At 42.7% G+C, this 24,631-nt stretch overlaps 1 protein-coding gene across 2 annotated transcripts in view; it reads left to right on the top strand.

The window, feature by feature from the left end:
• Positions 1-24,631, top strand: part of pdlim2 (PDZ and LIM domain 2 (mystique)) — an 82,372-nt gene that overhangs the window by 22,823 nt on the left and 34,918 nt on the right. For both annotated transcript variants that reach the window (XM_081349106.1, XM_081349107.1), the window contains exons 3-6: positions 3,904-4,055; positions 14,781-14,844; positions 18,374-18,522; positions 20,785-20,857. In XM_081349106.1, coding sequence (XP_081205232.1) covers positions 3,904-4,055; positions 14,781-14,844; positions 18,374-18,522; positions 20,785-20,857 — 438 coding nt within the window. The remainder of the gene's footprint in view (positions 1-3,903; positions 4,056-14,780; positions 14,845-18,373; positions 18,523-20,784; positions 20,858-24,631) is intronic.

Below are 24,631 nucleotides of genomic sequence, written 5' to 3'. Positions count from 1 at the left end.
GTCGAGTCCGAGTCAAGACCGAGTCTTTGAAGGGTCGAGTCCGAGTCAAGACCGAGTCTTTGAAGGGTCGAGTCCGAGTGAAGACCGAGTCTTTGAAGGAACAAGTCCGAGTTGAGTCCGAGAAAGCAGAAATCGGTCTCGAGACTGGACTCGAGTACTACATCACTAAGAATCAGGTTGCTGAAAAGGTATAGCAAAGAAGCACTTGATGACTGCTTGAATTTAATAAACTGGTCTGCTGTGTTGCAATGTAAGGATGTTAATAAAGCATTGTGCTCTTTTAAATGTATGTTTTTAGAAGTTAATGGGGCTAAGACAAATTAGCCCCATTTAAAGTAGTAAGAGTTAAACAGAGGACAGAACCCTGGATAAATGATGATATTCTCGAGGCAATTAGGATGAGAAATAAGAAGTATGACACATTCAAGAGAAACAAGGATGATCAGAATTGGGCAGAGTACAAAAAGGTGAGAAATGAAGTGAGCAGATTAGTGGTCAATGCTAAAAAGGCCTTTTTAATTAGAAAATTGTGGAATATAGAAATGATTCAAGTAAGTTATGGAAGTCCCTCAAGCAGCTTGGCCACAGTAACCGGTTGAAAACAAAAACTAGTAACATAACTCTTGATTTGGGGAATAATGTCACAGCAGAAAAGGTGACAGTGGCAGATAGTTTTAACAACTACTTTTCATCAGTTGCTAGTAAACTGGTGGAAAAACTACCTGACCAGTCAGGGCAGTACAGTGAAAGTCACATCTTTGACTTTTATTCTCAGCAAGAGGTCAAAGCCAGATAGCTTCTCTTTTGAAAAGGTGTCAGAGGCAGTTGTACTTGAGAAGCTTAAAAACCTAAATAGCTCCAAAGCCACTGGTTTTGACAATATTCCATCTAGATTCGTAAGAGATGCTGCTAAGGTTATCACCCACATAAACATGTCTATTGAGCAAGGGCATTTCCCTAATGATTTCAAGCTTGCCAGAGTAATTCCACTTTACAAGAAAGGGAGTAAATTAGACCATGGAAACTATAGACCTGTTTCTATTCTGTGTAGTCTGTCAAATATAATTGAAAAGATTAGGCTATTTTGAAGAGATTGACAAATATTTAGCATCACACAATCTACTCTATGAGTTACAGTCTGGCTTTCGTAAATCACATTCCACTGACACCTGTTTATTGTATCTAACTGACCACATTTGAAGGGAGGTAGATAAAGGTCATTTTTGTGATATGGTCATGTTAGACCTGCAGAAGTCCTTTGATACTGCTGACCATGGTATTTTGGTACGCAAATTAAAAGCCATTGGTTTTAATGACTTAGCAGTTAGATGGGTGAGTTCTTATCTGAAGGATAGGAAGCAGGTGGTGGATATTGGAGGAACAATGTCTCAGCCACAATGTATAGAATGTGGGGCCCTCAAGGGAGTGTCTTGGGTCCACTTTTTTTCTTTCTATATATAAATGACCTTAAGTCTGTATGTTCATGTGAACTTTTTTTATATGCAGATGATTCTGCGTTATTGGTTTCACATAAAGATAAGAACATAGTTGAAAGGACTCTCAGTGTAGAACTATCGAATGTTAGCAGGTGGATGTCACACAATAGGCTATCGCTTCACTTAGGGAAAACGGAAGCCATACTGTTTGGGTCAAAAACAGTTTTTACTGTTTTGTCTTGGATCTATTAAATATATATGGATGTGATGATTGATGCTTGATTTGCTGCCACTTGCTCTGTATATTCTTCAAAAAGTTCTCTTCAATTTAGCAGATTAAAAATAAAATAATGTTTAGTCAAATTAAAATAATTAAAGCCTACATTACTGGAGGGTTTAGCCTCATTTGTCCTCATCTCGTATATAAGGGTGCTTTCACACTTGTTTTAATTCCCCCGCTGGATTGTGTTCACATTATATTATTTGGGTCCGAACCGCAGTTCATTTGCGTCATCAAAGCAGCAGCTTTTTACCCCTGTTGCTTGGTAATGACGAGGCAGAAGGTGGCAAAATGCATAGCGTTGCTCACATCACTTTTATATGTAGTTTTTTTTTATCTTTGGTTTTGTTTTCAAAGCATCAGTGCTGTCTCTATCTGCCGTGAATGTACTGCAAATAGTCTTAAGAATGTGGGAGTCTATTTCTGCTAAGGGCAAGCATAAATGAGATATACATTCTCTCTGTTTGTAGTGCATCAGTCACGCTCCTAAGGAAAGTGAGATGCACACAAACACACACGTTTTTTTTTTGTTTGTTTTTTTGACCGTAGGTGAACTGAGAAGTAAATTTCACAGAGTATTCCGAAATACTAAAGTGAGATTAAATACTTAAGTGAGATTTCAATCCGAAGAGAGCGAACATGTTCAGTTCAGAAGGCATAGGGAATTAGGGAACATCGATGCATCACTTCACAGGAAGTGGAGAGTGAAAATCAACCAACTATTTTTGCTCCATTTTAGTGTTTGTTCAGACTGGTGACGCGATGTGCAGAGCTGTTGGAACTGATTTTTTAAATGGCTCTGTAATGGAGTTTACGTGTGCATTTGAGCATTCATAAATATTTTATTATAAAAACTAAAATATTTATGAATGGTTATGACGATGAATGGTACATGTGCGTATTCTATTGAATGAATAATTATGTAAACTAAGTGTTGAGGCAGCTGAGGCGCTGTCATTTTTTATTTAACTTTACCTCAGGAATGTTTCGATGCAGCTGCCCATGGGAAAGAAAGCGCACAAGATGAGACGGCTATAATTATTACGACCATCAATTAAGAACAAATTTGTAAATTAACAAATCAAAATCTATTTTCATATGGAATGACAGTTCAGCTTTAGTTTAGAATGATTGACTATTAACAGATTTGAATCTGTTCTGTCAATTAATAGCTGCAATAGTCAATTAAATATACAAGTAGTCTAAGTAAATAAAGTTCTAATGTGAAAGCACCCTGGAACCCGCCATTCACAACCTGCTTAATGCAGTCACATTTGTAGCCTTTTTGAAAAGTTTGTATGAGCAAGGGCAAACTGCACAAGATAGAGTATCAAAGAGTAATTGCACTACTCATCACAAATATATTGAAGTAAAGAGTGTATTTATACTTATTCAAAAATGTAGTCCAGTAGAGAGTAAGTTGATAATATCTTTGATTCTCAGTAAAACAACAAAGTAGCCAAAAAGATTCTCAAGTACAGTAACTAATTACATCTGCTCAAATACTTTACACCACTGGTATATTGACGCTCTGCGTGAAGCGAGGCGTACTCTGATTACATAAGGCGTGCTCCGTGCGTCTCTGTAGCAACAGTTAATTGGCACTCGAGCAGGTCCTCAGACATGGCACCTCTGCCCTACTGCTTTCAGCTAACATCAACAGCTGACTGGCAGTCCTCAAGGCCTCTCTGTGCTATGCTGTTTGAGTGTTTTGAGTCAAGCTGCTTTCCTCTTCTGCTACTAATGAGGTTGTGACCCTATTGACGGAGTCTTGAGGGAATTCTAAGCTTTGCTCAACTGACAGCAGTCCTTGTAGAGTTGTTTTTAAGATTATGCCAACTGTAACACCACTATAAGTAAGCCCATTGGTAGGTTGATATTGTAAAAGTTAAAAGTCTGTGGCACAAAAACTAAATTTGCACACTGTAAAACAATTTTTTACATATTTATCATTTTTATAAATATGCACAATAAAAAACATTCTAATAATTCAACCCACGTGTTGGTAAGTTACATATAGTTACCTTAGTATAAGCAGAATTGGCAAAAATAATTGCATATATTATGGAATACCTTATTGACACTAATTCAATAGCTTTCTTCTTATTGGGCCACATACTTTGAAGGTCTGTTAGCTATTTAGAGTCTGAGTTCTAATTGGTTGAATTATTATTTTTTTGTCCCAAGGTGAACGCTGGCAGTAAGGCAGAGATGGCCTGTCTTCAGCCCAGTGACATCATCATGGAGATTAATGGAGTCAATACTGGCGAGATGCTGAATGTAGAGGCACAAAACAAAATCAAGAGCTGCACGACACAACTGCAACTGCTCGTAGAAAGGTGAGGGTCCCTTTTTTCTTTATTTACATTGCTTTATTTACATTACTTTTCTTTCAATACTTTCTCAGGTGGTCAGTAATGGGTATAAGTGCATTAGTACTGGACTGAAATGACAGCAATGGTTGTATTTTGAAATATCAAAATCTTTTCATTCAAAAGTGACTTCAGTATGCTCAGCGGCCATATTGTCAATTCCTCCAGGCAGCTCTTTTGGACATGCAAAACTCCTCTATACTTGTATTGTGGAAAACTGAAGTCTCAAAAATGGCTTGCCAAACTCACATTTAAACAAGGTTTTAATTAACTAATCGCACATTTTTCATGTGTGATTAATCGCACAACGGTTCAAAGCGCGCTTGATTTGACCCTTGTTAACAGTGCTTTAAGATACTCTAACAGGTAGATATACAGAAATTGAATAATCAAACATTGCACAGTCTTTACTGCACAAATTATAAATTGAGTATAGATTAATCCTTATTAAAGCAAGAGCAGTGAGCTATTTTCTGTCTTTTGTGTTCTGTCTTTGATCAATATATGACTGACAGCAACAGGTTTATTTGGCTGCTGTCACTTTAACACCCAAGCGCACATCTCAGGATACTCACTTTTCGATTGGCAACCAGAGCTTCTAATAGCAGCTGCAGTGCTGTTAAGACTTTAAAACATTGGCTCTTTTATTTAGGAGGCAGCACTTATTCTGCTGTATTGCACTTTCTTCCATTTATAGTAATCCGTCTTGGTATATATACTGTCTTTGTCAAAATTCAGTAACAACTGAATGTTTGAAGGAGCTAGAAATTTGTTCCATATGATTAAACTGCTCCTAAACACCAGTTCCATAAACACCCCCTAAAACACTTTGAGGTCAGATGAACCCAAAGCCAGTCTTATTATGCAGGACTTTCTTAAGATCAATTAGCCGACTAGTTTTTCAGTAATCTTACTGACTTACGGTAGTTGAAGTCTGCAATTTTGCTCATCTTTAGATGCCAGCTCCAGTAAACAAAGTTCTGGCCTCAATTGTACCTTTGCTCTCTCATACACATGCACTTTGTCCATGTGAGTACATTTTTCCCTTCTGACCTCATGTCTCTGACCAGGCCAGAAACAACACTGGGCCGACAATGGCACTCTAGCTGTGTGTGTGTGTGTGTGTGTGTGTGTGTATCTCCTGTAACCCACAGTATTGGAGGAAGAGGGTGTGTGTCTGCCCTCTAAGTTCAAATTAGTATACTTGGATACAGAGTTATGGAAGTTTCCTGCTCTACTTGTTCCTTTAGTTTTCTGAAAAATCCATCCTACCAAAAAAACTTGCCTACATTATGTAATAGTGGAGGGACATTGACTCGTGTCTTGAATTCAGTTTGAAGAATTTGAAGAATTGTTGGCATGAATGAGAGTTTCCTTAAGCTGTTTTTAGAGTTTCCTATTGCATATCAGACTGCAACAAATCAGTTAATAGCACACCTACTGAAACTCGCACAAAACATTGGCCTGAACACCATTAAACCGTTTACTGCAAAAGCTACTGTACTCTGTTTTGAAAGTATCTGAGCTACTTTCACACTACTGAAAAAACGTAGTTGGTATTGCTGTTAGAGTTGGTTTGTTACTCCCAACACTGGTCAGGAGGTCTTCATCTCTTTATGGTCACGAATAACTATTGGCTTTGGGTTATAGAGTCTAGTTTTAATGGCTCCTGTGCTGACTCTCCTGCTGGTGAAGACCCTTTGATGTCTGTCTCATGTGGTTTTACAGTTTTTTTTTTCTTTCCTTTTCTTATTTTATCTTACATTTTTCTGTGACATTCTTATGCAGATTCTATGTAATGATTTAATTTCCAGTGAGTTGAAAATATGACCAGAATGCTGCAGTACATGTAGCGCATTAAGACGCTCTGATGCAACGCTTTCTAAAGAATAAATGCCTAGCAAGAAGTTGCTTCAGAAACCATGTTGCAATACGGAAGAATTTGCTAAGAATTTTTCTGGGAATTTATGCATGATTTCAGCCATGCTGCTGCATTTGTCTTTCAAAGTGTAGATCTTTGCACAGGAGCATCAGAAGACAAACTGTTTTAGTCCTCTTCAGTAATATCATGCTAAACATGTAAAAATGCCTTGCTGTTCCAACAGTTCTTTGAGTGAGGTGTTGAGAATCGACCAGAGTGAAAGCAGTTGGAACAGGATTGTTGTTTTCTGATTTGTTCTTATGTCAGCTCAACAGTATTGAGCTTTCACAGAATTATAGGGCTGGTATCGCTGTATGTATCTGTACAGTGTTGATTAGGGGTGTAATGTTTCAAATTACTCATGGTTCGGTTTTTATCACGGTTTTAGGGTCACGGTTTCAGTAGGTTTGTGCCATGTCAAATAAAAATAATGAAAATAAAAACAAGTAATCAAACTACAAGTACAAACAGCACAAATAAATACAATAAAGCAAAAAGATACAAATAAAATAAAGTGCTTTTCAGCTTTTTTAAGGTATCTAATAGTAGTTCTCTTACGAGAGTCCTCTCGTACTGCGTTTTATTCAAAACGCTATGGGAAAAGTCTCTTTTCACGAAACACTGAAGCAAAAAATTATCCTTTAATTTTCATATATGTAAAACGCGTTGCGGCAGCAGCAGACAGCTATGGCGAGACGGCTTGCTCGCTCATTGGCTGCTCTGCGGCAACTGCTTAAGCCAATCGAGCGAGGCCTGGGATGACATCAGGCCAATGAGGGCGCTTCGCGCCCTCCTCGCCACTTCCCGCCGAAACGGGCGTGGCTTACCTCTATAAAAGGAGCTCGAGAAGGCTGACTCACTTGATTTTAATCTCTTCAGCGAAGCGCACGCATCGCTGGATCACGGAAGCAGCGTCGTTGAGGCAAGCACATCAGCGGGACGAGCCCTCGAAGCCGCTGGCCAACGCCGCCTTCTACAGCCGTACCTGCTGCGCTTTCCGACGCCTATATCCTTTTCATATTATTGCTTTTCTGTGTGTGTGTGTGTGTGTGTTCTTCGCAACACTCACCCCTAAGAGAGCTGCGTCTTTTTCAAGATGCCTTCCTGCGGCTCGTGCCGAGCCCCACTCACCGAGGGAGACAAGCACGTCATCTGTGTTTCCTGCCTGGGTGAGGACCATGCAGCGCTCGCGCTTGCTGACGGCGGATGCCCTCACTGCGAGCTTTTGCCGATGGTGACTCTGAGGACTCGCCTGGCATCCTTTTCCAAGCCTGCATTCACCGCCGCGATGCCGCGCCGTAAAAAGCGCCGCTCGCAGCGGGTCCCGGAACCCGCTCCAGCCCGACCCAGCTCGCCGGTTCGCCCGCCAGCTTCACCGGCCTCTCTCGAATCACTTCCTGATGCTCAGCGCCCGCAGTCTGCCGCCGCTTCATCAGAGGAAGTCGGTTCAGAGGCCGCGTCGGGGGAGAAGGATTCCTGCTCTCTGCTAGCTTCAGGCAGCGAGGATTGGGCGAGCTTTGAGGATCTCACGCCCCCTGCCCGCAAGCCCTCAACGAGAGCCAACATTGAGACGGAGCTCATGCGGGTACTCGCACTGGCCGCGGCGAGCCTCGGCCTCGAGTGGTCTGCACCGGAGCCCCCCTCTCGAACCCGGCTGGATGGTAGTTTCCTCCCTGGTGAGCGCACTTCTCCGGAATCTAAGCCCGCTCCTTTTCTTCCTGAGTTACACGAAGAAGTTGCGAAGGCTTGGAACGCGCCCTACTCTGCGCGGACGCGCTCATCTGTGTCACCCGCATTTTCCTCTCTGGATAATGCCAGTGACCGAGGCTACCTCTCTCTTCCGCCGGTGGAACAGGCGATAGCGACCCACCTTTGCCCGCCCTCTGCTGGACGGCGGACTAAACCGGTGTTGCCTTCCAAAGCCTGCCGCATGACGTCGACGCTGCTCGCGCGAATCTTCTCCGCCGCTGGGCAGGCCGCGTCATCGCTACACACCATGGCTACGCTGCAGATTTACCAGGGTGATCTCCTCCGTAAGCTGGACGAGATGGGACCTGACGCTATCTGCATCGCGGATCTAAGGAGCGCTTCAGATCTCACGCTCCGAGCTACTAAAGCCGCCGCACAAGCCATGGGACGGTGTATGGCTTCCGCCACTGTCGCTGAGAGGCACTTATGGCTGACGCTCACGGAGATGGCCGATTCCGAGCGCACTGCGTTTCTCGATGCCCCGCTGTCTTCCACCGGCCTTTTTGGTTCTTCTCTCTCCGAGTTCGTGGAGAGATTTACCGAGGCCCAGAAAGCGTCTCAAGCCTTCAAGCACTTCCTACCGAAGCGCTCCGGTTCTGCAGCGGTTCGTGACAAACGGACCCCGCGGAGCTCTCAGCCTCAGCCCCCGCCTTCGGCCGCCTCTTCGCAGCAGCCACAACAGCGCAGCTCGAGGCCCCGCTCTCGGTCCAGCGCCCGGCGCCCCTCTTCGCGAGGGGCCGCGATCGAGGGTTGTGGTAAAACCGGAAGTGCCGAAGAAGTCCTAGCAAGCCTGGGAAAGCGCAGGTGTGTGTGAGTCCCGTTGCGGCCGGCCTCCCACCCAAGCGCCCCGCTGTTTCAGTCCCAAGATTTGCGACTGTTCCAGTGTTTTCTGCAGAGAGCAAGCCTGCACTGCCGCCCGCTTGCCTGCACGCAAAAGCCGTTCTCACGGCTACCCAGATAAATCTCGAAAAGAGTGTGTTTTCTGGTGTCCCGGCCACGGCCGATGGTGCTATAAATGTAGTCTCGATGCCCACTCCTCAGTGCCCATCACTACACATAAGCACAGCCCTACACGTAGGGCTCGCGCACATAAAATCGACTCAGGTCGGTTGCGCTTCCAGCATAGTGAGAGTGCCCACTTCCCAGTGCCCACGAACACTATGTCTAACACATCACAGGCTCTCTGTAAAAACGAGAACTGTGAGCGCGCGCTCTGCTCAGGCAGACGCCGCGCCCAAAGCAGTAAATGTGCCCGCTCCCAGCCCACATCTACTCGCTCACATGGGTCCTATGAGACTTTCTCAGTCCTCCCTCACTCAGCCAAGCACTGTAGTAAGGTCGAGGACGAGCGTCTCGCCCGCTGTATTAAGTGCGCGCCCCGCCTCAAATGCCACAGGCATAACGCCTATGTTTGTATCCCCCGAAGCACCTCTGTCGCACGGCGATCAGAGCGCGCTCCGTATCCAGCCCCTAGCCAGCCATGCAGAAGCATGGGCAGCGCTCCCAGGGGTTTCGGACTGGGTGCTAGGCATTATAAAGAGAGGCTTCTCGCTACAGTTTTGTCGACGCCCTCCCCGCTTCATAGCGCGCGTCGAAACTACGGTCTCGTTGGAAGTAGCTCACCTACTTCGAGCCGAAATATCAAAACTGATAAGCAAAGGGGCGATAGAGCGCGTTCCCCCAGCTCTAAGCGAAGGAGGGCTATACAGCAGATACTTTCTAGTCCCCAAAAAGGACGGCGGTATCAGACCCATACTGGATCTAAGACGGTTGAACAGAGTGTTGGTGAAACGCAGTTTCAAAATGCTCACAACCAGCAAAATTCTCGCGCATGTTCGCCGAGAAGACTGGTTCATGTCAATAGATCTGAAGGACGCGTATTTTCAAATACAAATAGCGTCACACCACAGGCGATACTTGAGATTCGCCTTCGAGGGTCAGACATACCAGTATACAGTCCTGCCATTCGGCTTGTCCCTAGCACCCCGTACATTTACGAAATGCATGGACGCAGCGCTCGCTCCTCTCAGACTCAGAGGCATGCGAGTGCTGAACTATTTGGACGACTGGTTGATCCTAGCTCAATCACGATCACAGCTCGTGGAGCACAGAACCATTTTACTCGATCACCTCGAGAATCTTGGTATCACAGTCAACTGGACAAAGAGTTCATTGAACCCCAGTCAATCGATTTTGTTCCTGGGCGTCGTTCTGGACTCACAGTCTATGACAGCGCGGCTGTCACCACAGCGCGTGTTGATCATTCAGCGCGCGGCGAGGTCTTTCCGCCGCGGCGCTGTCACCCCGCTCAGGAAGTTTCAAAAGATGCTGGGTCTCATGGCTTCAGCATCGTCAGTTCTCCGGCTGGGCTTGCTCCGCATGCGCCCGCTGCAGTTCTGGTTGAAAACGCGGGTACCGCGCGGAGCGTGGGCGTCCGGTCGATTACGCCTCAAGGTCGATCAGAGCTGTGTTTCAGCCCTGGTGCCTTGGACGGCGGACGACTGGTACCAATCAGGTGTAAGCCTGGGGACTTCCTCGAGAGTGAGGATGGTGTCGACAGACGCATCCACCTCGGGATGGGGGGCTCTGCTCGAGGGCAGACCGTTCTTCGGCCTGTGGTCGGAACGAGAAAAGCTCCTACACATAAACTGCCTAGAAATGCTGGCAGTGCACAACGCGATGACGCGTTTTTGTCCCCGCATCAAGGACGAACACGTCATAGTCCGTTCGGACAACATGGCTGTGGTGTCCTACATAAATCGCCAGGGCGGTCTGAAATCCATATCCCTGTACAGGCTGGCGAAACGCCTCCTACTATGGGCTCAGCACAACTTACGCTCGCTGAGAGCAGTGCATGTACCTGGGCTTCAGAATGTGGGCCCAGACAGACTGTCCAGGAACAATGTTCCCCCGGGCGAATGGTCTCTACACCCACAAACAGTCCGGCTGTTGTGGGAGAGATTCGGCAGAGCGGAGGTGGACCTTTTCGCATCCCGCGAAAACGCGCACTGCCCCGCGTTCTTTTCAAAGACCGACAGCGCGCTGTCCCGGAGGTGGCCGCGCTGCCCGTTATACGCTTTTCCCCCCGTCTCCCTCCTGCCACAGGTGCTGGAACGGGTCAGGGAAACGAAATGCCCAGTCCTGCTTGTAGCTCCGTTCTGGGAGAACCAAACATGGTTCCCAGTTCTGATGCAGTTGGCAGATATCGCTCCATGGCCGCTGCCGTTGAGGAGAGATCTCCTCTCGCAGGCCGGGGGCTCAATTTGGCACCCACACCCGGAACTGTGGTCCCTTCATGTGTGGGTGCTCAACGGATACCCGTTGGTCTCACAGAGGGAGTCGTGAATACCATCACTCAGGCTAGAGCACCGTCGACACGGCGGCTTTATGCTTCGAAGTGGTCGGTTTTCTCCGGCTGGTGTGCAGCTCGGAGCATTTCACCCCTCGAATGTGAGGTAACGGAGGTTCTCTCCTTCCTACAAGAGCTGTTGGATAAGGGCAGATCCCCTTCCACGCTCAAAGTGTATGTGGCGGCTATTTCAGCGTTCTTTGGTTCAACGCTGGGTCAGTCGCTGGGAAGGAATGATTTAGTCATCCGCTTCCTCAGGGGAGCTAGGAGACTGAATCCACCCAGACCTCCTTCAGTTCCTTTGTGGGACCTTTCTACGGTCCTAGCGGCCATGAAAGGTGCCCCTTTCGAGCCTATCCAGTCTATTAGCCTCAAACATTTGTCTTTCAAAACAGTGTTTTTGATGGCTCTCGCTTCAGTGAAGCGCATAGGCGACCTGCACGCGCTCTCTGTGAGCCCGGCGTGCTTGGAGTTTGGTCCTAATGACTCTAAAGTCATACTCAAACCTAAGCATGGCTATGTGCCGAAATCCCTCAACACGCCTTTTCGGGCTCAGGTTATATCCCTGGCTGCCCTGCCGGCATCGAGTGAGGAAGGGGACTCGAGTTTTCTTTGCCCTGTTAGGGCTTTAAGAGCTTATATGTCCCGCTCTGCTGTCTTCAGACAGACAGAGCAACTCTTTGTCTCGTTCAGCGGACGTTCTAAAGGAATGGCTGTTTCGAAACAAAGTCTATCCAGATGGATAGTTGACGCCATAGCGCTGGCTTATACTGCCAAGGGCATTCCATGCCCGTTGGGAGTCAGAGCGCACTCTACGAGAAGCGTTGCTTCTTCGTGGGCTTGGTCCAGCGGGATTTCCCTACAGGATATATGTACGGCGGCAGGTTGGGCCTCGCCGTCTACATTTATCAGGTTTTATAACCTAGAGGTTCCCGCCTTGCAGGCTAAGCTTTTGTCGGTGTAATCTGTTCAGCCGTCTAATCAGACCGCTGAAACTCATGCGCTATGCGCTACCGACTATCTTGGGCAGAACTGTGTAAGACCCACACTTTCCACATTAGTTCAGGTTCCCTACCCTGTCTATGTGATGATTATACTTGCGTCTGTGGACATGTTTTTCTACGACGCTAAAATATAGGGATTTAAGGCTCTCACCCTTATTCCCTGACTCTGTGTGAGTCAATCTGGTGATTATGCACTGTATGCCTGAAAAAGCTTCCGGTGATCAGTGTTTTTATCCCAGCACGCACGGCGTTTTGCAAGGGGTTCCCGTAGCGTTTTGAATAAAACGCAGTACGAGAGGACTCTCGTAAGAGAACGTACTCGGTTACTAACGTAACCTCGGTTCTCTCTAGAAGAGGGAACGAGTACTGCGTTCTCTGCCGTGCGTACGGTTCACTCTGGTTCGCTTCGGCGATCAAAATCAAGTGAGTCAGCCTTCTCGAGCTCCTTTTATAGAGGTAAGCCACGCCCGTTTCGGCGGGAAGTGGCGAGGAGGGCGCGAAGCGCCCTCATTGGCCTGATGTCATCCCAGGCCTCGCTCGATTGGCTTAAGCAGTTGCCGCAGAGCAGCCAATGAGCGAGCAAGCCGTCTCGCCATAGCTGTCTGCTGCTGCCGCAACGCGTTTTACATATATGAAAATTAAAGGATAATTTTTTGCTTCAGTGTTTCGTGAAAAGAGACTTTTCCCGTAGCGTTTTGAATAAAACGCAGTACTCGTTCCCTCTTCTAGAGAGAACCGAGGTTACGTTAGTAACCGAGTACGTTTTCAGGTACAGAAATTGAATAAAGTAATCAAATGTAAAATAACATTGTGTATAATCTTCACTATAAATTAAAGATTAATTTAAGTTACAAAAGCTATTCAGTCAAGAACAGTGTGATTTTTCTTATCTTTTGTTGTTTGATTAACATTAAAACACAGTAGGAATATTAGGCTGCGGCCTTTCTCGACTGCTTACGTTCACTTAAGACGTGTTTGTTCGCATACTCTCCAGGATGGGCATGTCGAGAGAATTTTAGTTAATTTTTCCGTTTAAGTGCAACTGTCTCTTTTCAGAATATCTCTTCTCCTGTCTCTGAAAATGTCTTTTTAATGAGGACATGTTACGCAAAATTCACTTTTACATGGTGTTTGAACACAAATGTGAGTCAGTAGTGTGATTTTTAACAAATCAGAAACCATGGACAATAGTGTTGATTAGGTAGACTGTGCTGTTATAATGGAAACCATTTAGTTTTGCAGTTTGATGTGCAGTCATGCGGAGAAAGATTTGTGTGCATCAGCACAGTTCAGTATTTTACAAGAGCTTCAGTCATGTTTATAATGTATTCCCGTACTGTTTTGAGTCTCTTTTTTAAAAATACCTCAACACGCATCAACAATATTTCTGCATTTAGATGCTTCCAAAGCTCAGCTACAGACCACCTCAGCTTTGAGCCAGAGACAGAAGAAACTGTGAAAGGGGAAACCGGAATATCCAATAGGAGGAAAGAATAAATCAAAGGGAGTATGACATTAGGATGAAATGGAGTGAGACAAAGTAAGAGAGATAAAGCAATTGGAAGTAGAAGCAGCAAAAGGTAGAGGCTGAGTCAAATGTATGTGTCCACCAGGGCTGTTCACGTCTTGTTTTTGCTGGCATCACTAGGAGGATGTTCTCCCTTAGCCTCGCAGTAAAACATCTCATTAACAGGAATGGAAACATTCCATTTCTTTAGTTTAGGATTAAATCTGACTGTTTAAAGCACTCTTAATGAAGTGTGGTTTTCAGGAGTGTCAAGCATCTTCATTTGACCAAAGCTTTTAGTTTAGTTTGAAGCGTAAATAGTTAACAAATAAACCAGATTTGTGGCCTGAGGGAATCCATTTTCTTAATTGATGAACTTTTACTTTTAAGTAACTGGTGGAGTGAAGGAATACAAGTGCAGTGGGTGTTTTATATAGCAGAATTTTCAAGAAATAAAATGATACTTTCCCAAAACAGATCTTGGCTTCATGAGAAATAAAGCCTTCCTGGGTTTGACTGGTTTCTGAAGATGCAGAGCACCAGCTCTGAATCAGGCCCTTGTGGCATTCCTTGCTCAAGCTATAAAGAGCTTTCTGTAGCGAACATATGCCAGGGATTAATTTTAAGATAAATAAACGTTTTCAGACATGTGCTGCTTCCTGGTCACGAGTTCTGCTAATGTATTTAAACAAGTCTGTCTTTTCTCTGTTGAATTTCATCAACTTGTATTCATGCACATTATCATTCTGCATTTTGTTAAATATACCAGTATCTGCACTTCCAGATGAGAAAGAAAATGTCACTACCTTTAGTTCCTGAAGAAAGGCAGTGGGGATTCCAATGTGGTTCTTTCTGTCAGTCTGTGTCAGATTTACTTGGTAGCCGAATAAGTCTCAGGATAACATGAGATTTTCTTTCCTTTTGAAGGAAGTTTTAAGTTTATCCAGCTACTTTATCACAGGATCGTACTGTGTCTGACTTATAAAATATGATTGCATCTCCTGGTTGTCAAATTTGTCCAGAAATGTAATCATAAAACTATGCTTAGAAAGTGACCCAGATTAACCGTGCACTAAAGTTACAGATTTTGGTTTTACACACACTGATCCTTTTAATACTAAAATAAAATGCCTTGTATTAATGTTTGAATCTTTCCACACAGACCTGCTCCTCCTACTCCTGGTCAGACAAATGGAATCACAGAACAACTGGTTGGCCGCTTCCAGGTCAGTAAAAAAGCAAATATTAAAGGGTTTGTTTACCCAAAAATGTGAATTTTAAGAGATGTGTGTGTGTCTGTCCATACAATGGAAGTCAAAGGGGACCAAAAAAATTCAAATGGTTACCAACATTCTTCAGAAAAAAGTCAGCAGAAGGAAGTCATACAAGTTTGAAACAACATGATTATGAGTAAATGACAGAATCATTTACATTTGTCCATTTTGGGTGAACTGTACCTTTTAACTTTTGATATTTGACTCATGCAAAGTGGCTGTGCTTATGATCAGAGGTTGTAAGAGGGAGAGGAGTGGCTAAAATAATAAATTGTATTATTATTATTTAAATGTAGTTGTTCTTCAGTCACATATTTGGTGTTCGCTTTTTGTACTATTTAAATTTTTAAATTTGTTCAAGTTAATCTTGAATATTTGTTTATGCCCTTGTGTCTGTATAATTAAATGCTGGATTTAATATTTTAAATGGCACGAAACACTGTGTTACTCTTCATCACCCACTGTTGTACTGGTGAATCAGAGGGCGATATCCTGCGTTATATGTTCTTGTCTTGAGGCCGTCTACCCTAGACGCAACAAAGCGAACGTTCCAAATCCATTTGTGCTTTGTCCTGTCAGAAGTTCCACGAGTGCTTGGAGTACATCAGAATTGGAACGGGGCATCAGTTTACTGTCGGAAATTTGTCATGTCACCTCGCGCCGCATCCAGTAGACAGCGGGTTTTATCTGCTTTGGTTGCATCGTACCGCTCAATTCTGATGTTTTTTTTGGTAGTTGTGACGTTTGGAGTAGATTTATCGTCTGCTTTGTTTACCTGGCATTGACATTCCTTTTACAAAATTGTTCATGCATCGTGCACAAGCGTGCCGCACAAGCCCTGAAAAGTGAAGCCAAAACGTCTCGACCGCCCCCCGGTGACTGGTCCTAGTATAGGTCATAAGCCCCGCCTCCCTGTGTTATTCAATGGGACGTGAGACCAACTAAACAATTAAATTACACTTCAAATATCTTTTTTCCAAAGGTGGTTTCTTTCATTTGCTGTCGTTTTTATCACGCTGGTGTAAGTTCAAGTGTCTGTTTAAAAAATAAGTTGGTTTTTAGTTAGTTACGTGATGCGGTGGTGTAACATCATGATGGACAGCTGTGATTGACAGGTTTTCTGAGCGAAGTAGTCACTGAAGCACCAACGGACATTTTTTCGGGATCTTCGGAGGAATGAGGAGATTTCATTTACTTTATTTTAACAAGCCTCTTGTCATACTGCAATCAATTTTTAAAAAAGTGTGCAGAATGCACTCTCCCTGAGTGCATTCTGCGAGAGTGAGGGTGGAGCGTTGATTTCGCAGCTTTACTTCCTGCTCACTACTGCGCAGGTCTGGTCCCGAGATCGCTACTGCGCAGACTCAAGTTCCAAGATGTCAGCGCCATATCGGGACCAAGCCCCCAATATTTCGGAAAACATTGAAGCTTCCCCGGGCGCCGCCATTGATTAGCAGACCATCACCTGCTGTTAGCATTCCTTTGACTCCCATTCATTTTGGCGTCACTTTGACAGTGAATAACTTTACATCTGAGGCGTTTAAATTATGGCCCCGTAGAAGCCGTTTTTGTAAAAATAGGCTAACGATTGCGTCATAACCATGCGACTCTCTGTCGCACAGTAGAGAGATTACCGCATGGACAGGAGGAGAAGCTCGCAGGCAATCGGGGGGACGTGGAGGCAAAATGACAAAATAATTAATCAGAATACTTAGCAAAAGTTGCTCCTGCTCCTAGCTCATGGACAGCTCCTACTCACACTTTCCATCTCTGCAAGTTTCGGAAGGGAATGATTCAGATTTCTCTTGGCAAAGCTACTAGAAGACAGACGGGTTGCTCACGTCACATCTACGTCGTCAAGCTCAGTTTGAGTCTGCGCAGTACGCTCGACCATCAGGAAGTGAGAGCTTCTAATTGACTTCACTTCTCTCCGTTGAATCCGATGGGGTCGCTGTGTCCATTTCTTTTACTGTCTATGATCGGGACACTGGCAGCTTCAGTTCTCATCAATGGAAGAGAGCGAATGGGCGTCGTCCATCTTTTTTTTACAGTCTATGATTGTGCAGAACCACGCATCATTCATTTATATTCTGATTCCTCAATCACGCCATCTAGTGGTCCATTCCACGACAACCAGCAATACAACTGATAATAGACTGCTCAAGCTGGTACTACGAGTCATCTTGAGATGATAAAATGTCAAGATGATGTAAAATGTCAAATTTTGTGCCACATAAGCAGCATAATTTCGCAGTGGGCTCTTATAAGTTTCTTTTCTATAGCAATCTGGTGACTGTACACCATCCCTTAGCCTTGTCACGCCCCCCATTTTATAACTCTGCATGCACCGCATAGTTTGGAACCACTGATTTATACAGTATTTTACAGTTCAAAAGGTTGGGGTCCGTACGATGTGTTTTTTTTAAGGAAACTTATGAATTAAATGTATCAAGTTACAGTAAAAACCATTTATAATATTGCACAAAAATTCAATTTAAAACAAATGCTGCTCTTTTGAACTTTCTATTAATCAAAGAATCCTGAAAAACATTATTACGGTTTCCACAAAAATATTTATATTTGAATATAGATATTTGAATATAGAATATATAAATATAGATATTTGAATATTAAGCAGCACAAATGTTTTCAACATTGCTAAAAATAAAATAGTATGTTAGAGTGATTTGTGAAGGACCACTAAAGATTGGATTAATGTCTGCTAAAAATTTCAGCTTTGCCATCACAGGAATAAATTATGTAAAAAACAAAACAAATGTAGCTTTGGTGAGATACTATATTGAAGTAGCATATCCTTTTCTTTTTTCAAAATGTTGCTTTGAGTGCAAGAAGCAACAAAACAGCAGTCCATCGCTGCCACAAGCCTATCGTGAGTGTGCTACTCTACTAAACCACTGACACAAGGCTTAGTGTTTGGATCTCTCAGATTTGAAGCATGCCTGGTATCTATTAAGAGAAGGTGGACCACTATCTGCTTATCAAAGATTTATAGTTTGTCAGGTTGAGCTCAAATAAGACACTTTTTCTTTCATTTTTTTTCAAGATTAATTTATCTTTTTTGTACGGCATTAATTCTGCATGTCTGCATCTGTGACGTGAGAAAGGAACTTGGGAATGTTATAAATCAGACAGAGTTCCTGTCTTTTAAATGCTAAAGGGGCTGCTGATGGGTCTCTGTTGTAACAGATACTATGATCGGAAGGATTGGGAGCCCCATAAGTCTCGTAGTCCTTCCGTACGACCATGAGAACTTGTGAAGAAAGAACATGGTGAAGGCACACAGGAGGGTTTAACAATAAGCAAGACCTGAAGGCCCAGGGCTAGAGATGGAATGGTCATAATAGTCGTCACCACATCATGTTCACATTTGATCAACATATCCCGTGTTTACCAGTCAAACTGTGTGATTCAAAGAGGAGGATCTGTTACTGATCTGTGTTTTTTCCCTATGGATGTGCAGGAGGCTGTGCAGGTGAGTCGAGATGAGAACCAGAACTACAGAGAATACACCATCTCCAGCCCAGCGTCTCTGTCTCCTGGCCCATATTCACCTGAGCCTCCATCCAGCCCCGAGCGCAAAGGGGGCAGGATCACACCCACCAATAAGAGGTACAACTGAACAACTTTAGTAGAGTGCTGAGGTTTGCTACTATAGTAGTAACACAATAAGATGGATTTACGTTTATACAGGATTGCTTGCTGGCAGTGCTTTTAGATTCAGAGTTTTAGTATTGTACCTTGACCCACTAATGGACATTTAAATAAGCATGCTTTTTTTCTCTTTGTGGTCCTTCAGTATTATTGATAATGTAAAGGACAGCACTGTAAAAGCATGCATAATGCAGTAATGAAATGCGTAATGAAACTCCATTAGGATTAATGTTCCATGAAGATTCTAGGGAATCATGTTCTAGCACGCGGCTGATGTTTTCATGACTGATGCTTTATACCGTGCTTTTAATTACTTAATTACTTCAAATGTTCAGCTGTACAAACAGAGAGAGTATTTCTGTAACAGAAATGTTTGCTAAGAAAATACAATCCATTAATTAAGAGTAGATTGGATGACTGAAATTAGTTGATATTAAGACTTTCAGCAAATGTTTTTTTTTCTTCTGTTGAAAACAGAGATATTTAGAAGAATGTATAAGGTGCTTTATTACATGCATTGAAAGTGGATTGTAACTACGGCTTTCAAGCTCCAGGAACACTAAAAAAGTGTGCCAAATGACTCGTCTGCTGTATTCCAAGTCTTCTGAAGGTATATGTTAAATTTGAGTGAGGGATTGACTAGAGGTCTGCACAGGCTTTAAAATGAAGCCTGAACTCAGCCCGTACCCGAGATTGGTTAATCTGACTTGACCAGTACAGTTACATTTAAAGCCCGACACAAACCCGAAGTCCGTTTCTCACCTCAAATATCTTTTTGCAATAAGCTGTATTTTAGGATTGCATGCACCGATCAGTAAACAAACACATCAAGAGACAGCCAGCACACTGCAAAAGAGAAAAAGCAGATGCTTACCAATTATGAAACTTTGGTGGATAACCGGTTGTAAAAGTGACATAAATGTGCAGTTTTAAATTCAACTGACAAAGGGAACTTTATGATTAGAGTGTAAAGTTATTCTACAGGAGACATGTTAAGACTCCTCTGCTTCCTCAAGAAGTTCATTGTGGAGATTTTTTTTTTGTACCAGGTTTCCAGTAGAGTCGGCACATGGTTGATGAATGGGTCATAGCTCAGTGCTTGACTGCAGGTGAAATGTTCGCTTGTCTGTTTCCTGAAGCCCCCCCCCACACACACACACACACACTCACTCACACTCTCTCTTTACCTGTTCTTCTCAGACTTAACACTGCAGATGTCTGACCCCTTACAGACTGCACCACATTCCACATGTCACTGCTGATGAAGCTCATTTAATTAGATTTAGCGACGGATTATGAACTAAATTAATGAATTTTGGATTAAGCAGGCAAATGCATTATAGCACAGCATGGTGTTGAGACAATAACATGTTGCTTTTGATATCGCCCAGCCAATAAGATCATTGTTGTACATTACAATTAATGCTGTATGTTTTTTTTTAATTCTATCATTTCAAGGCTAAAGGGATAGTCACCCATTCTGTAATTTGCTCACCCTCATGATGCTCTTTTAAGTGTGTATTACTTATTTCTTCTGTGTAACACAAAAGGTACATTTTACTTAAAATGTACTTAATTTGCAAGTGCACTGGTACTAGAGCAGGCTCCAAAATTAAAAAAAAAACTCAGTAAAAGTATGACTAAAGAAATATTTATGACAAATGAGCTTGATGATCTCATACTCTTATTATTATCAATGTTGAAAATGGCTGTGCCTGCATTTTTTTTTTTTTAAGAATTTTTAAATGAATAGAAATAAAATAAAATATGCACATTTGAAATAGAAATATTTTATAACATTATTAGTCACTTTTGGTCAGTTTAATACATTGCTGAATAGAATATAATTTTTCTGAATAAAAATATTTTTAGAATTTTTATTATAAAAAAATAAAATAATTGACCTCAAACTTTTGAATGGTTGTGTATATTATACAATAATTATGGTAGAGGTAAGTGGGGTAGAGGTAACTCATGATTGGTCTCTAACACGTCTGTGTAGTTTCACATTCTTGTTTACTTCTCTTGAGTTTCTTGGTCCAGTTTCTGCCTTCTGAATTGTTTAAAAAACTTAAACTATATGGCTCAAGTTCATGTAACTGCAACCCATTTCATGTCAACTGTAGTTTGCTTCAAAGTGTTCTTGGATTCAACACCAGTTCAGAAATGCCCCATGTTCTTTGTAGGGTGTACTTTTGCTAAATTCTGTTTGTTTTTCAGCCTGCAGCTCTATTCCTGGTCCTCAGAAGAGAAGAACGTACAGAGTCACAGACTGTCCCGACCCCTCTCTCAGGTACAATCACTCTCTGAACTCTTTTATATAAACCCCAAGAACAAATGAAAGATGAACTGACAAATTAACCAATAATGTTTCCATGAAATGGTTTGACAAGTATTCTTTTGTGTTGATGTATGTCCTATTGAAGCAGAAAGTCAGGGCAGGACATTCTGAAGGGCTTGTTCTTTTTTTAAATAGCCGGTAGCCTTCACACAAGTGAGGAGAGATCTGGAGCACTGATTGCAGGATGTCTTAGGTTGTGAAAAACTGAGGGTTCTGCTTGTACCAGTTTCAATCAGACGTGAAAAAGACAACAACACAGTGACCTAAAAAAACACAACACATATACATTTAGGAGGATGTGACATTCTCATTTTGAAGACTATTTTATTGGATAAAATGTGCATATACACTTATGAACAAGATGAGTCATCAATATATTTTCTAGGATTATACATTTTTAATATAAACATATATTTTGCAGTTCGTATTAATTTATACTACTACTCGTGAATCATTACATGTAAGTTGTCAGAAACGAGCAAGTGAAGTTGGTGAGATGAGGTCTGATTAGTCTCAATGTTGATGGGATCTGCGGCGGAAAATTGATGTTAGTTCTGCCTGATGCTTCTGAGGGGCTTCCATGTGTGTTCATGTTCGTAGTACATGGTACATTGAGTCTTCTCACGGAATGGGATTGCTTTGCTCTGCTCCTGAAATGTGGCCCATAAATCCCTTTAGTCGCTGCCTATATATGACTTCATGGGAAAAGCAGGGTTTCAGTGGTACAATTTAACTGGGATGCCTCTTCACAACAAGCTCCAGGATCGCACACTCAGGAAATGAGATTACGATTTCCATCCGTAAAAAACGTCTGCAATAAAAGGGTTAGCATTTCCAATATTTTCATAGGGGGCGGTGAGTACATAAACTCAAAAAGGTCACCTCACTATGCTGATGTTCATGGGAGCGCAACCTGGAAATGGTTAATCAAGAACATCATTGAAACGATGTGGTTGACCTTTCTTGTAGCTTCTTTTAACCTCAGGTTTATTAGCATCATAAGTAGTGCAGTGCCCATGAGATCTTTATTGTACTTATTAGTGCTGCTCCACTATTCTCTGCTACACTGATTCTGTAGCATCTTGCGGGATATATAGAAAATGGGATGGGAGAACGGGCAATAATCTGAAGGGAAAGCGTTCCAGAGCCTGTCCCAAAAACTGAAATTGAGTAAATAAAGTTTGTGGGAAAGTTATTGCGAGATATGTCAGCTATTTAGTAAAAGGCTCAGTCCCACAGATGTTTCTACAAGGCAGATGTCAGAGCAGGAAAAAACAGCCAGGACCTTTGATGTTGAAGACATTCCAGTCATTTTATCATTGCTGTAGATGTTAAATAAACACACATTCATGACACAGCTTATTAAACTCAAAAACATCCCAATTCCCCTGTCAGAAATGTTTGGTCCTTCTAAAGATGACCGTTTGAATGCTTCTAAACGAAACTCATGGGAGGTCTGGGAGAAGCCAGCATGATGATAGTGACACTGAGCACTGGCCTTTGTCAACAAAACGTCTCAATATAGATGCGTTATGCTGTGAAAATATCCGTGCAAAACTAGGCAGGGAGAAAGAAAGAGAATTAAAGGAATAGTTTGTCCAAAAATGATAAAGCTGTAACCTGTTTTCATGTAGTTCAGAGGGGATTGCCATCTCATTTAGATTCATACAGTCCTGCATGCGTGTGTTGCCAAGATGTCTAATCCATGAGTTTTCATCTGGACTCAAGACACTCAACAGATTTAGCAGTGTAGATATAACATGGAGACACCATTGCAATTGAAGTGGACCAAAAAAGAGATTTGTTCATTTTAAGGTCCAGGTACATGTGAACAGTGAGTCCAAGATCATATTTTTTTATGACTAGTCAATACAGCTAATTCGAGTCTGAGTCCAGGACGATGCTCCTGAAAATATTGGACTCAGACTTGAGATGGACTTAAGTGTGATGATGCTTCCCAAATGGCATATCCGCCATGTTGTCATTGTAACCTACTGCATCAGTTGTGTCGTTTTACCGCCATTCACAGATCCACTCCTGTGACCTAATGGGATATTTAAGTGTCCATTGAAAGCGCACTTCAGAATCTCGACAGTAGCAGTAAGCCATCCAGGTACTTTTCGCCTACTGTTTTCTAACTGTATTTGGACATCTACTCTGTTGGTGTACTGTTTTTCGCATACTGTACTGTTTGGGAAGTATTAGATTTTGGATGCAGAGTTGTCTTGTCTGAACTTGTGTACTACAACACTGAATGCAAGGAGAACTGGTATGTTTTGATTTGGTAGGCGTGAACACCTGTAAAGAGTAACTTTTTTTTTTTTGATTTTGAAAAAAGGCATTTCTTTTTTATTTAGCTTTTGCACATCTTATTTCAATTTAGTTTTTTTTTTATTCTATTTTTCCAGGATTTTTAGACATCAGCAATATGAGAGGTTTATCATATTGCAATTCAAACCACATTATATGACAAAATAATTGCAATAGGATTTTTGTTGGCACAATAGCGCAGCCCTAATCATACATTCTCTCACAGACATCCCACCAGTGGACATGTGCTTACTGGGAGAGTGTGGTGTAGACGGAGCCTTAACCATCATGTTCAAGACACCCTACTTGCATGCCACTGTTGAAGTATGAAATATCTCAGCTATTATTTTGACCCACAGACATCCAAACTTTGGGCCTCCCAATAAATCTAAGCCAGCCATCCAGTTAACCCTACTAATTTACTGCCGAAACAAATCCAGTCCAAATTAGGGTCGTCACCTTCTGCTCATAGCCCTCAATCTCTCTCGGCACAATCAAAACATTTTTCTCATTCTTCTTTCTCATGCTCTCTCATAACATGTATGATACAGGGTACAGCAGCATCTGTTGTTTAGATTGTTTTGCTATAGAGCAGGCAGTTTTAGTGGAGGGATGAAAGGCTAGAGTTAGCCATGCCAAACAATGGATTAGATGTATAAGGGAAATTCTGTATTAAATGATGCTGAAAGGCAGGAACAAGGAGGCAGCCAATGAGGTGTAGCAGCAGGGTTGATTTGCTGCCACGTCTGTGGTCAGATACACTGGACACACAAACATGCACATAAACAGTCGGCTTGCTCTTTACTATCAGTGGGCTCAGAGTCTTTATGTTCGTCTGTCATGAAGGTCTGTTGTGGGGGACTCTAGTATAATTGTGGTATTTGTTAGATCCCAAAAGGCACTTTGATGCCAGAGAGGGTTAGGATCTTTGCCTCACATATTTCTACTGGAATTTTAAGATCGGTTCAAGCTCTCTCCTCGTTTTTCATCCTCAGACTGGAATCCCTTCAGTCCTACTCCTTCCTCTCTTCTTCTTCTTCAGGGAAAACTTGCATTCTTCTAGTCTTGGGTTGCTCCAGCATTTAACACTGAGAGTCTTGGCATAATGTCTGTGTAAGGATGTGCTTTGAGTTTGTGGGTGTGGGTGTGTGTGGTGATCTTTTCGACATCTTACACACATTATTTTGAAATGTGTGGCATGATTGGTGCAAAGAGTTCCTTCGTTTTTTGTGTGGTTTGGCTGTAGAAATGAATGGAAAGCACATTGTGCACCAAATGAGTTTTCTTTCTCTGTACTTACAAGTACATGTTTTTAGCAGCATAGGAGGCGTTTCCTCCAAGGAGGCAAAAAAATTGGATGAGAAAATCCATATTGCAAAATTAAAACACAAATATTACAAAATGTGATATTAAAAA

This window comes from Scardinius erythrophthalmus, assembly GCF_964197995.2.
Source record: "Scardinius erythrophthalmus genome assembly, chromosome: 20".
NCBI classification, from domain to species: domain Eukaryota; kingdom Metazoa; phylum Chordata; class Actinopteri; order Cypriniformes; family Leuciscidae; genus Scardinius; species Scardinius erythrophthalmus.
This window is presented reverse-complemented; position numbering and strand designations above follow the sequence as displayed.